General features: G+C 36.0%; 4 protein-coding genes and 1 non-coding gene across 5 annotated transcripts; 4 read left to right on the forward strand and 1 right to left on the reverse strand.

The window, feature by feature from the left end:
- Window positions 1-266: 266 nt before the first annotated feature.
- K10C2.6 (Serpentine Receptor, class BC (Class B-like)) lies at window positions 267-608 on the forward strand (the record flags this gene model as incomplete). Its single annotated transcript, NM_076684.5, has 1 exon — window positions 267-608. The coding sequence occupies one exon, from the start codon at window positions 267-269 to the stop codon at window positions 606-608; it is 342 nt and encodes a 113-aa protein (NP_509085.2).
- nas-33 (Zinc metalloproteinase nas-33) lies at window positions 524-4,083 on the reverse strand. Its single transcript, NM_076685.4, has 19 exons — window positions 3,879-4,083; window positions 3,692-3,746; window positions 3,445-3,538; window positions 3,320-3,403; window positions 3,164-3,277; window positions 3,028-3,120; window positions 2,863-2,983; window positions 2,704-2,818; window positions 2,583-2,649; window positions 2,433-2,515; window positions 2,269-2,389; window positions 2,097-2,223; window positions 1,935-2,054; window positions 1,801-1,889; window positions 1,317-1,394; window positions 1,123-1,267; window positions 925-1,078; window positions 790-878; window positions 524-740 (listed from the first exon to the last, which is right to left on the reverse strand). The coding sequence occupies exons 1-19, from the start codon at window positions 3,958-3,960 to the stop codon at window positions 637-639; spliced, it is 1,935 nt and encodes a 644-aa protein (NP_509086.2). The 5' UTR covers window positions 3,961-4,083; the 3' UTR covers window positions 524-636.
- A 1,254-nt stretch (window positions 4,084-5,337) lies between these two features.
- On the forward strand, window positions 5,338-5,472 carry K04E7.4. Its single transcript, NR_071297.1, has one exon. It is a non-coding gene; the product is annotated as an Unclassified non-coding RNA K04E7.4 (non-coding RNA).
- A 225-nt stretch (window positions 5,473-5,697) lies between these two features.
- pept-1 (Peptide transporter family 1) lies at window positions 5,698-10,593 on the forward strand. Its single transcript, NM_076686.7, has 14 exons — window positions 5,698-5,901; window positions 6,530-6,685; window positions 7,112-7,253; window positions 7,297-7,386; window positions 7,600-7,790; window positions 7,838-7,915; window positions 7,963-8,045; window positions 8,104-8,359; window positions 8,609-8,753; window positions 8,808-8,889; window positions 8,935-9,057; window positions 9,239-9,504; window positions 9,556-10,075; window positions 10,135-10,593. The coding sequence occupies exons 1-14, from the start codon at window positions 5,859-5,861 to the stop codon at window positions 10,465-10,467; spliced, it is 2,508 nt and encodes an 835-aa protein (NP_509087.1). The 5' UTR covers window positions 5,698-5,858; the 3' UTR covers window positions 10,468-10,593.
- A 261-nt stretch (window positions 10,594-10,854) lies between these two features.
- K04E7.1 (Serpentine Receptor, class BC (Class B-like)) lies at window positions 10,855-12,054 on the forward strand (the record flags this gene model as incomplete). Its single annotated transcript, NM_076687.2, has 5 exons — window positions 10,855-10,969; window positions 11,475-11,566; window positions 11,616-11,708; window positions 11,756-11,854; window positions 11,917-12,054. The coding sequence occupies 5 exons, from the start codon at window positions 10,855-10,857 to the stop codon at window positions 12,052-12,054; spliced, it is 537 nt and encodes a 178-aa protein (NP_509088.2).
- Window positions 12,055-12,185: the final 131 nt, after the last annotated feature.

The raw sequence follows: 12,185 nt of genomic DNA on the forward strand, positions 1-12,185 counted from the left end.
ATTCTTTAAAAAAGTACGACGTTAAGTTTTTTAAAACAAAATCACGATGATGTAAAACGAGCATTTTTGCAATTGACAATTATATTAGTGCGGGCAAATTTGAAAGTGATTCATTAATAGTTTTTCCAATCAGCACAGTTTTAGCCACAAACTGTTTGTGGTTAAAAGTATGTTCCACCCGTCGGGCTCTGTTGTGTGAATTAAAACATTTGGTTTAAGATACATTTCTTATTTGAAAAAAAAAACGTGATGATTTTTCTGTGAACATGTACATCTTTTTTGTTTCCAATTATCTTTGCATTTCTTTTAGTCCCGAATTTCCATATTTCTTTTTCGAAACATATCATAAGAATTTTGAAATTTTTTTGAATTTTACAAATTCGGTGTCTTTTTCGGAAATATTAACTGTTGCGTCTATAAAACTGTGTTCCATATTCTCAAAGATAATTTTGAACATTTTTTATTCGACCTTTGCGAACTTTGTATTTTGGTTTCAATTCGAAAATTCTCTGAAGAGCGAAGCATTCAAATTCACTTTATTTGCACATCCTTTAAGGATGATCCTTAGACAGTTATCTGAAGGTCATAGATGTTATGATTCAAACTAGATTCCGCTTCTCCTTCTATTTTTCTTATTCAGTTCGGATGCGTCACCCCTGTTCTCACTGGAACACAGACACCTCTTGAAAGAACAAATCTGGCACAACACCACCCATTGAGACGTTTTACACGATGTGAGACTGAATTTCGGAAGTTATCAATTTAAATTTTTCAGTTCCTAGTTCTTACTCTGAGTTTGAAGAACACTGCGTTTTCCCCTGGTGGTTCCTTGTGCACATGGCTGAGTATTACAGACTCTTGTTTGTTTAGCTGATCTTCTGGAAAAAAAAACTGTTAAATTAATTAGGACTTTTTAAAGCTTACAAGCAATTCGTTGTACTTGTACATCTTTCTCTATACTGAGTACCACAAGAACCACAATTTTCAGAGCATCTTGTCCAACCGGACCACAGTAAAGAATAACTTCTTGGAGCAGCAACCCTGACAGGGGGTGGTCTTTGAGTGGGAGCTGTACCATCTAAAACTTGTCGTGGTTAGATTCAAAAATCACAAATAATAAACCTTCTCTATATCTGAGTACAAATTGTGAGTTCTGAGTAGCTTTTGAAATAATCAGAACACTGTTTCCTTTGCTAATTCGTTCACCAAGGACGGCTTTGCAACACTGCCGGTATCCGGTTGCTTCATGACTATATTCTGCTTTCATCTGAAAACAGGAATGGTATTAAAATAACAAAAAAGGTTAAACAAAATACCTCAACAAACTCTTCACATACTGGAGAACATCTATACATCACATAGGTGAGCTCAAAACGTACATTGCCGCCGTTTGCCTGAAATAAAAATTATTCGAAAAGTAGCAAGCCAGAATTTGATAAAATAGGAACAATTTTAAAAGCGTTCAATGTCGTTCAATTAAGTCGTTCAATAAAGTATCAGGGGCACAGAACTGTTAGAGGAAATATGATAATCTTGAAAATTGAATAAATTAGATTTCGTTGCTGCTTTGAGAGTGTTTTGTCTTGAATATATTGTACTTACAACAAGCAAAGACAAACAAATTTGATCTGAACATTTCAATATGATATAGAAAATGTCTTTTAGTTGTAATTATTATGTAAATTTGGTGCAAAATAATGATAAATTCAATGAAACTTTCAAACTGTATACTGAAATCAAAAAGGTGAAATGTTTCAAGATCGAAACTGATTGAAGTTTCTTTTTTTAATATACACCTACCGAAACAATTCTCCAATAACAGTCAGATGATCCCGAATAGGAAATATTTCTCCATGAGTAATCTGCCCGTGGAAGTTCCACACCGCAATCTGAATTTCTTCACCGATGAAAATCCTCTATGGAAAATGACTCACTAGAAGTTTGCAGTCGTTCACAATATGTTCCTTCCAGTCCTGTCGGACACGTACATTGCCCACAATTGTTGGGATCCGCGTAACCGCCGTGTTGGCAGTTTATCCGATTGGTGCAAATGTCTGAAGTGAAATAAACGTGGAAAAATTATTCCGTAAACTGACTAGAACAGAAAGCCGTATTGAGCAACTTAAGATCAAGGAATGAAGGTTCCACTCTGTTTCCAATAGTGTTAATGAATGCAGGATCTACTGGTTCAACGGTGTTCATTGTTGAAGATTTGGAAAAAGACTGAAAATGGTTAAATTCATACGGAACAACAATGTAAGAACACACTTTTGGTCCGTAATGCATAACCGATCCATAATCATAAGGTAAGCTGTATTCGTTAACTTCCGACCACGATCTCTTGTCGAATTGGCCTTCAAGACCATTTATAGCATTTTGGCGATTGATTCTGATAAACTGGCATGTTTTATTTTTCAATTTTCAAAACTCACCTAACGTATGAATCTCGTTCAGGTCTCGCTTGTTCATGCCAAAATCCTAAAGCATGACCCACTTCATGAGTAATAATTCCGAGCTAAAATTACACCATTTCCACTATTAAAAAAGTAATTTCCAGTAAATATATGAAAAAAATTTCTAACCGTTTCACATCCATCACCAATAGAAATTTCCTGAGGGCCTCCCAATCTGCCAACACTAGAATAGCATCTAAAATCAATCAATATTTGCTGTTGTTATTCTTTTTCTAAAAACAAAACGGACCCTTCTCCTTTGCTAAAAACCAGGTAATCCGAGCCACCTCCATTGAGAGAAAAACGTATGCAAGTGTTTCTTTCATAGTGTCTTAAACCGTTTGTTATTTGAGATTGCCAGTTACCTGAAACATGTTGATAATTTCAGATAAACATTATTTGTACATACCATCAGTATCTAAAAAACGATAAGGAATGTTTCGAGACCACGTTGTTCCGTTCAAATTCATTTTTCGTTTCACACGAAAGCCGTTTTGAGCTACTTTATTCATTTGTGAAACCGTTAAAGCCTGAAAAAAAATTATTCAGCATTTTTTAAACCTTCTAAACTAACCATATCACTTTCAAACATAACTGCAGCAATTTTGCTATTTGCAGCCATTTCATTGTTGTAAATCCCACTGGACGGGATTACAGTGTTTATATCCTGCATAGGAAATTTTATAAAAATATTTCAAAAAATGACTCACATATTGAGATCCTGATTTTCGATTAAAATAAGAACTCATAATCTGGATAACTTTATCATAACTTTCTCCGGGGCGCTGGAACGCAGCTGTATTCTGGTTCACACTATTGACAACCTGAATTCTAACGTATTTGCATATTTTTTCTATTAAACTAACCTTGTCTATATCCTGACTAAACATAACTTGCGGCTGATCTTGTTGTGGTTCCGGCTCAGGCGGAGGAGGCGGTGGCGGGAGACCCTTAAACCTTTGATGAAAATTTGTAGTTTTAGGCTGGTTACCCATGGAGGTCTTCTATGCCATGGAGGTCTTCGCCAAGGTGGCGGTGGTCGATCCCATGGAGGTGGGGGTCCGAATGGCGGAGGACCTCGGTTTCTAAAACTTTGTTTTAATATGAAAACCTTGGCATTCTACACGTGCGAAAACGTGCTTTTACAAAGTTCTATTTATATATTCTTGGATTAGCATGCTGATTTTTTCAAATTCAGTTATGTTTGCAATTCTTCTGGAATCAAAGTGAAATCTCACCGATGCCAAGGTGGAGGCGGTCCCCAAGGCCGAAGAGGTCCTGGAAAAAACCAATCTGTAAACCGGAACGTATTTCATTATTTTTATACTTCCGTTTTTATCAAATTCCAGGCAAAATTTTTCAATTTTCAGATAAAAAAATAAGTAAGTGTCAGCTGATGGCGATAATTTTTCAAGGAATTCTTACCTGGAGGAGGAGGCCGTTCAAAAAAATCAGGTTGCGTCAGACAAGTAACAAACTGTGATATCAGTATGCTTACAAATAACATTTTGCTCTCGGCGGCAAGTATATGCCAAGTTTAATCAAAATGAAAGACCAAGTAAAAAAATTTACAGCATGAACTAGTTCAGGGTTTAATCGGTAATAACAACACAAATTTGGTACGCGGGAAGACCTGTAAGGTGTTTGCATCGTTTTGTCTCATTCGGCCAATCAAATATAAAGGTCGTAGAAGTTTTAATTGGGGGAATCTTTGAGAGTGAAAAGAAGATGAAATTACGCGTGGCCTCAAAAAGTTTTTTTTTGATGGCAAGATGATTGGTGAACACAAACATTTGACTATCAGTGGATGTTACTTTGAAATATTATAAAAACTCAGCAAATGGCAATTTTCAAGATCATACCATGCAGAAGATCAAGACAGAAATCTGGGGATGAATCAGACAAAGTCGCCGAATTGATCCAAATTATGTTTCGCTGAACTTCAACTATTTTTTCTTGTGTTCTTAATCAGGGTTCCCAGAAAAATGATGGTCTAGACTCACGTACTAAGTTTATAGCATTCAAGTTTTGCATGTGTATTGTAGAAATAGACTTCTAACGTTTTAATGATAGACTACAAAAAAGGGTGGAAAATCTGGATATGGGTACTGTGTTAATAATCAACGTATTATTATTACTGTAGCTTTTGTCAATTCTACACTTTGCCTATCTACACATTGTATCTACACATCTACACATTGCAATTGCTTGCAAACGCCTTTTCATAAAACTGAAACGCAATTTTTTGTTAAAATTAAAAAAATTCTTAGGAAATATAGCAAATTCCTTGAAAGGTAAACACGTATTACTTGAAAATATTTCATTAATTGACACCAAACATTACATATGGATTATTGTCGTCAGTGGAAATTTTGTCCGAAAATTTTTATTGCAATCCAGATCATCATAAAACAGTCTAAATTTTCAAAGTTTTTTTTGAAAAAAAAATCATTAAACGTATGTTATCAAGTTTATACATAGTTTAGGCTCCTTGATAAATTAAGAGTAGTGTCGCTGTACAATGTTCCAGTACAAGTGTATAAGATTTAATTAGAATATTATTTTTTTAAATTTCTATTATTTTTCAAATCGACTACCAATTTTATGTGAGCAAAGCTGATTAATCACAACTTTTTGGCTGCAAATGAAAATACTTCAAAATTTATTTATTTAACATTATAGAAGTGGTTCCATACATTTTAACTACATTCGCTACTCACCATTTATGGTGCCTTGTTTTAAAAACACTCATTAACCCGTTTTCATATGTATTTTCAGCGTCTCGTTATGTTTACTGTGTGTTATAATTAACAATTCAATTTTTTGAATGGTGTTGTAAGATTTTAAAGATTTTGAACAAGAAAACAGAATAACCTTCCCCTAAATCATTTTTCATCATAAATCACGCCGACATGATATTCAGTCGGCTCATATCACCATTTTACACCCTTTTCAACTTTGTGCCTTTCTTGTCATGCTTTTCTCTTTACCCTCCACTCAATTTTTCTTTTTCTCTTCAGAAACAGTACATCTTAATAGGTGATAACATTGAATTACAGACAACCCGCATCAAAACTTGGTCTCCAACAGTGACACGTACTCTCATTCCTTTGCTCGCCTTCTGCGCTATCCGATTAGTGGAGCATGTAATGTACGAAAACGCTTACAAGAGGTGGTGGAAAAAGAAAGTGGAAATGATAAAATTTATGAGTGAAATATTTAAGCGAGTAGGAGAAGCACTATTAAGAACAGTGCGGTTCAACTTGATAAAGAGACGCAGCAAGAAATTGGTGAGGACACAGTCATCGAGCCAACGCACCTATTGCCCACCTCCATACTCCTCCTTCTTCTTCATTTCTTGCCTCAAATACCGCGACAGGCTCATTCCTCGTCAGTATCGCCACTATGGGCTACTCGGAGAGTCGCTCGGAGAGCGTTAGCTCGAAAGGTAACTGATTCATCATATAAAAGTTCAATAAAGCATAATACATTTATTAAGACGGTTAAGCCTGAATATTATACCACCCATGTAGTTTAATTTTTAAGATATTGTAACATTACACAGTATTTGAATGTTTTAATAGTTTGTTCAATTGTATTTCTCTCGAAATATGATTCGCATGTGGTCAATCATCCAGTCGCAGATTTTAAAGATCCACTTTCCAGTTAAGGCTGGGGTACCCCTCACGTTTTATACTCGTGACCCCTAGTTGCTAGCGACTACCATTAACAACTGGGCTCCTGTTGAAAACTGTAATCCAATAATTTTGTATTACTTATGAGTAACAAGAACCCTCAACTAATAAATCTAATATTAATGCAGATTTTGCAACACACTGTACGGAACAAAATAACTTACCTCCAGCATACCGAAACATCATTTCCAGATTGTTTTATTGTTTTGTAAAATACAATTCTTCTTAACAGCCGCTAAAACTAGTGATAATGGCATTTATCTAAAATTAGATGGATTATAACTAATCTTGCCGCGTGGGAAATTTTATCTATCAAAAAAAAAGGCGACAAGAGTAAATTTCAGAGTTTTTGATCGAAAATCGACAGAACGAGTTTTTCAGGCAAAACATCATACGGCCATGAACTCGAAACAGTACCACTACCGGAAAAGAAAATCTACACAACATGGCCTGATATGATCAGGCATTGGCCTAAAACAACACTGTGCATCGTGTCCAACGAATTCTGCGAACGATTCTCATACTATGGAATGAGAAGTGAGTTGCTTTATTTGTTAGGGTAAAAGTGTAAAGGATATAATAGATCCTTTAAACAGCCTTAAACATTTCTGATGTATCAATAATCTACAAAAAATATTTTTATTTGTACATATATTTTTAGTTTAGTTTAAGAGGTAAGGTGAAGAAAAAGTAGAGTTAAACCTTATTTTGATTTTCGGCCGGTGGGTGGACATTTTCAGATAAGGGTATTATCAACATTTACTTTAAGTACATGGTACTCAAAAAGTGAATTTCCTATCTACATGCCAGTATATTTAAAAATCGAAAGTTTTGACACATGAAATGCAAATAAGACATTTTTTCACCGATATCACTAAAAGGTCATAATCCGGTTATTACCATAATGATTATGACGTTGGCAGTACAGAAGATCAATTGAAACGTGACACGAAAAATTTGCAGCGGTCTTGACATTCTACCTGCTTAACGTACTAAAGTTCACCGACTCACAATCTACGATCTTCTTCAATGGATTTACTGTGCTTTGCTATACCACACCACTTCTCGGATCAATTGTTGCGGACGGATACATTGGAAAATTCTGGTATGTAATAATTGTTGTTTTGCACTCAATAACGACTTTTCAGGACAATCTTCTCTGTCTCAATTCTATACGCAATCGGACAAGTCGTGCTCGCTCTCGCTTCTACTAAGAATTTTCAATCTTCAGTTCACCCGTAAGTGATGCTTGTTCCAGTATTCGACGCATAAACTTATCATGCAACTTTTCCGTCTTTACGAATTCCTCTCGATTGAAACAAGGCATGATGATAAGAACTTCAACCGTGGCAACTTTTGCCCGACAGTGCACGCGCCACATTAAACATTAAAAAACTGAAACCGAACAAAATTAAAAAGGGTTCACAAGAAATAAACTGCTGAATTTTCAGATGGATGGATCTGTCTGGATTACTGATCATTGCGTTCGGTACCGGAGGAATCAAGCCATGTGTGTCTGCATTCGGAGGAGATCAATTCGAGTTAGGACAAGAAAGAATGCTCTCACTCTTCTTTTCCATGTTCTACTTTTCCATCAACGCAGGATCTATGATCTCTACTTTCATCTCTCCCATCTTCAGATGTAAACTTGACAATTCTTAAAACACTATTAGAGTACAATAATTTCAGCTCAACCATGCCTTGGACAAGATTCCTGCTACCCAATGGCTTTTGGTATTCCGGCTATTCTTATGATTGTTGCAACACGTGAGATAAAATATTCAAAAATCACATTGACTATTAAACTCTTACAGTGGTATTTATGGGAGGTTCATTTTGGTACAAGAAGAACCCACCAAAGGACAACGTGTTCGGAGAAGTATCTCGTCTTATGTTTGTAAGTTTTTGTTTTGTTTTATTTCTAAACTGCTTTGAAACCAAGATTAAATATTCAGAGAGCTGTTGGAAACAAAATGAAGTCAGGATCCACACCAAAGGAACACTGGCTCCTTCACTACCTTACTACTCACGACTGTGCTCTTGATGCAAAATGCCTCGAACTCCAAGCTGAGAAAAGAAACAAGAATCTGTGCCAAAAGAAAAAATTCATCGATGATGTCCGTTCCCTACTCCGTGTTCTTGTCATGTTCTTGCCAGTACCAATGTTCTGGGCACTTTACGATCAGCAAGGATCTGTCTGGCTCATTCAAGGTTTGTAAAGTTCTAGATAACAATTTAAAAATGATCAAATTGGGGAGTCAGCTGCAGAATTCCTTGTGGTGCACCCACTGGGTTTTAGCTTAAGCTACAATCAAGCCGGGGGGCTAAGTCAGCCGTTGATTAATCTAATTCCCAGCGTTGGCTTAGTGAACCTAGGAGTGCAATTTTGTGATTGCTAGCGACCACCACTACCGACTGAGACATCCCCGCTCTTCACATGTTAAAAATGTGTTTTTTCAGCTATTCAAATGGATTGTCGTCTTTCTGACACCCTTCTCCTTCTTCCGGATCAAATGCAGACATTGAACGCCGTGCTTATTCTTCTCTTTATCCCACTCTTTCAGGTCATCATCTACCCAGTCGCTGCCAAGTGTGTCCGACTTACGTGAGTTTTCATTGAAATAAAATTATTTGTGTATAATGAATTATTATATTTTAGACCTTTGAGAAAAATGGTCACTGGAGGGCTTCTCGCGTCACTTGCCTTTTTGATCACTGGATTTGTTCAACTTCAAGTCAATGTAATTTCAAATAAAATTGTTCCATAATTTATTAATTCTTTACAGACTACTCTTCCAACTCTCCCGGAAGAAGGAGAAGCATCAATTAGTTTCTGGAACCAGTTTGAAACTGATTGCACCATTACCGTTATGTCTGGAATTCACAAGAGAGTTCTTCCCCATGACAAGGTTTGAGATTCGAATTTGATTCTTTTCACTTTTAACTTTCTCCTCCTAAGTTCTAAACGAAAGATCATGCCATTTTAAGTGCTGATAAGAAAAAAGGAAGTCAGAAAAAGTTATCGTAAAATTATTTAATTTATTGCCTTTGTCATGAATTACTATACGTATTTACACAACAACGTTTCAGTATCTTCACGAAGATAAAAAGAACAAGTCTGGAATTTATAATCTTTTTACAACAAAATCCCCCGCAAAAGGTAATGGCGATTGGACTCTCACATATGACCTCAGCTATGACGGCGCTTGCGGAGATACATCAAAATTGGAGAAAACTGTTAAAGTGACTGCCAAGAGCAAGAAGATCATCTACGTTGGAGTCGGATCATTTGGATATTACCAAAACACAGCTAACACTGATAAGCCAACTGATGGAACTGGAGAATTCTCTATGGGGTAGGGGTGTTCATAACACGGAACAATGGTTAAATAATATATAAATTCCAGAATTGTCACTGTATTCAATTCTTCATACGGAGGAAACTTTGCCATGTGCCGTCAAAATACAAGCGACTTTGATGTTAACCATCCATGTAATCCAAGACATCCTGCTGACTTTTACTTCTGGGAAACCGATTATAATAGTCATACCGATGACAGAGATCAAAACGCTACAATTACTGGATCTCTTAGTTCCCAACCGGCTGTAACTTACAAGCAGAAATCTGTAAAGCCAGGATATTGGCAGTTGTACTACCTTTTGAATACACCAAAAGATGTAGACCGGCAGACTTACAACAAAACAGCAACACTCGTTGCTCCAACAAATTACGGTTTTCACAGAGTTAAGCAGGGAGGTGTGTTCATCTATGCATTGACCGGAACATACGAAAATCCAAAGATCCACGAGCTTCAAATTGTACAGTCCAATAGTGTGTCGATTCTTTGGCAGATTCCACAAATCGTTGTCATCACGGCAGCAGAAATTTTGTTCTCAATTACCGGATACGAATTTGCATATTCTCAGGTAATGTTAATAGTTAAAATTTATAATTTATAATGCTATTCTAACTGTAAATATTACAGTCTGCCCCATCAATGAAAGCTCTGGTACAAGCCCTCTGGCTCTTGACCACTGCTGCTGGAGATTCCATCATTGTAGTCATCACAATCCTTAACTTATTTGAAAATATGGCCGTCGAATTCTTTGTCTATGCTGCTGCGATGTTTGTAGTTATTGCCATCTTTGCTCTTCTCTCCATTTTCTATTATACTTACAATTATTATACAACTGATGAAGAGGACGGTGAAATTGGAGTTGATGATGAGGAAGAAATTGAGGATCACAATCCACGATATTCAATTGATAACAAAGGTTTCCATCCGGACGAAAAAGATACTTTCGATATGCATTTTTAATTAAATCCTAATATGTATAAATTTTCAATTTTGTTTTCCTAAACCTACTACTGTTGCTTTCCCTTATTGTGACATCGTGATAAAATTCGTTTTCACTTGAAAAAATAAATATTTCTAAAAACTTTGTTCATGTCCACTCTCACAACAACAGCCGAACTGCATCTTGATTCTGTCGTTTTGCGACCAAACACATTTCTTATTCCATTGCAAAAGTCTCTGAACTCAAAAATAGGAGCCAAATTTGAAAGTTGGCATGCGACGACCGGATGAGTATATCCGGTCTAAAGCTTTGTAAGCTAGTGGAGGACGGACAATAGCTTGTTGCCGGGGGCTCTCTCATTATCTGCTTTTTTTTGGATTTGCTCACGACACACTGGGCGACTAAATATGACGGATGAATTAACATCACCTTCTCTCAAATCTGGAAATGTTCTGGCTCTACTTAACACACTTTACACTTCCGGATTTGCAATGGCGTCCTCCAGCACTCCATTGCTCAAAGGTTTGACTCTTGGGCAAATAATTTTTTGTCATTTTAATTTTTTCACTTATAGGCAGAGTAGCAAGTTTTATTATCACGGTAATAGTCTTCAAACATTTTAATTAATCAATTAAATTTGATGAATTAAAACATTTCAGGGCGTTTTAAAATTTCGAAAAATTATGGCCGAGTTTAGCTAAATTTCACAATTCCTTGTATAAAAAAAATGCCTACTGAATAACCTGCAGATGCAAAAACGTGTCACCTGCTACATAAATGACGGTTCGACAAAATTTAAACTTTTCGCTTCTTACATCTTTCATTTTTTAAACAGTCTGAAAGTTTTTCATAAAGTTTTAGTATGAATTAGTCTATTCAGGCTATACAAAGTGTTTTGCTATTCCATCTTTAAGCTAATACAAAATAAACTAGAAAAGTCATTGTTCCAAGCAATAATACTATACAATGGATTTTATTCTTGATGACATATAATTATCACCTAAAACTTATTATCTATTTCTTTCAGGAAAAACTTTGCACACCCTATATGCTGTTTCGTTTGTCGTCTACGTCACCAACTCTATTTGCTCTTGGCTTCACATCAGTTTCGTGGTTAAGGTGATAATGATAATAAAGATCAATGTAAAAACCGAAATTTTAACTTCAGGGATACGTGACTTCTTTTCCACTGAATACATGGCTAGTGGTTTCTTTGGTTGTTACCGCAGTATGTGGATCAATGTGCACATGGTTGCTACTAGTAGGCGAAATTTTTCCATTTCAAAATCAAGAAACATTTTTTTTTAGGTACTTTGTATTGAGAATGCATTTGCACATAGACTAGATATTACCCCCTATCGAAGCGGATGCGCTTTGTTGTTTGAAGCATTTATAGAATGGACACAGGTGTGTAATCTTTTTCAAAACTTATAAAACTTATTGTTTTAAAAAAAGAAAATAGTTTCCAGGCATTCAACAATTTCCGAATGTCATTTCTTATCATGGCACTCCACGATGCACCGATCACAATTTTCAATTACTTCTTTATCGCATCCTGCAGATGTCCGAACCCTAAAGTGATTATAGATAGAAAGAAACATTTTTGAGTTGGCGAATAGTGAAAATGTGAAACGGTTGCAGATACTCTCCTGGCCGCTCGTTCTATCAGCAAGTTCATGTACGGTTTCACTGATATGGAGAATCACAGTCTTATACTTCTCTTACAAGTAGGAATGAA

Source organism: Caenorhabditis elegans, chromosome X (assembly GCF_000002985.6).
Source record: "Caenorhabditis elegans chromosome X".
Lineage (NCBI taxonomy): Eukaryota > Metazoa > Nematoda > Chromadorea > Rhabditida > Rhabditidae > Caenorhabditis > Caenorhabditis elegans.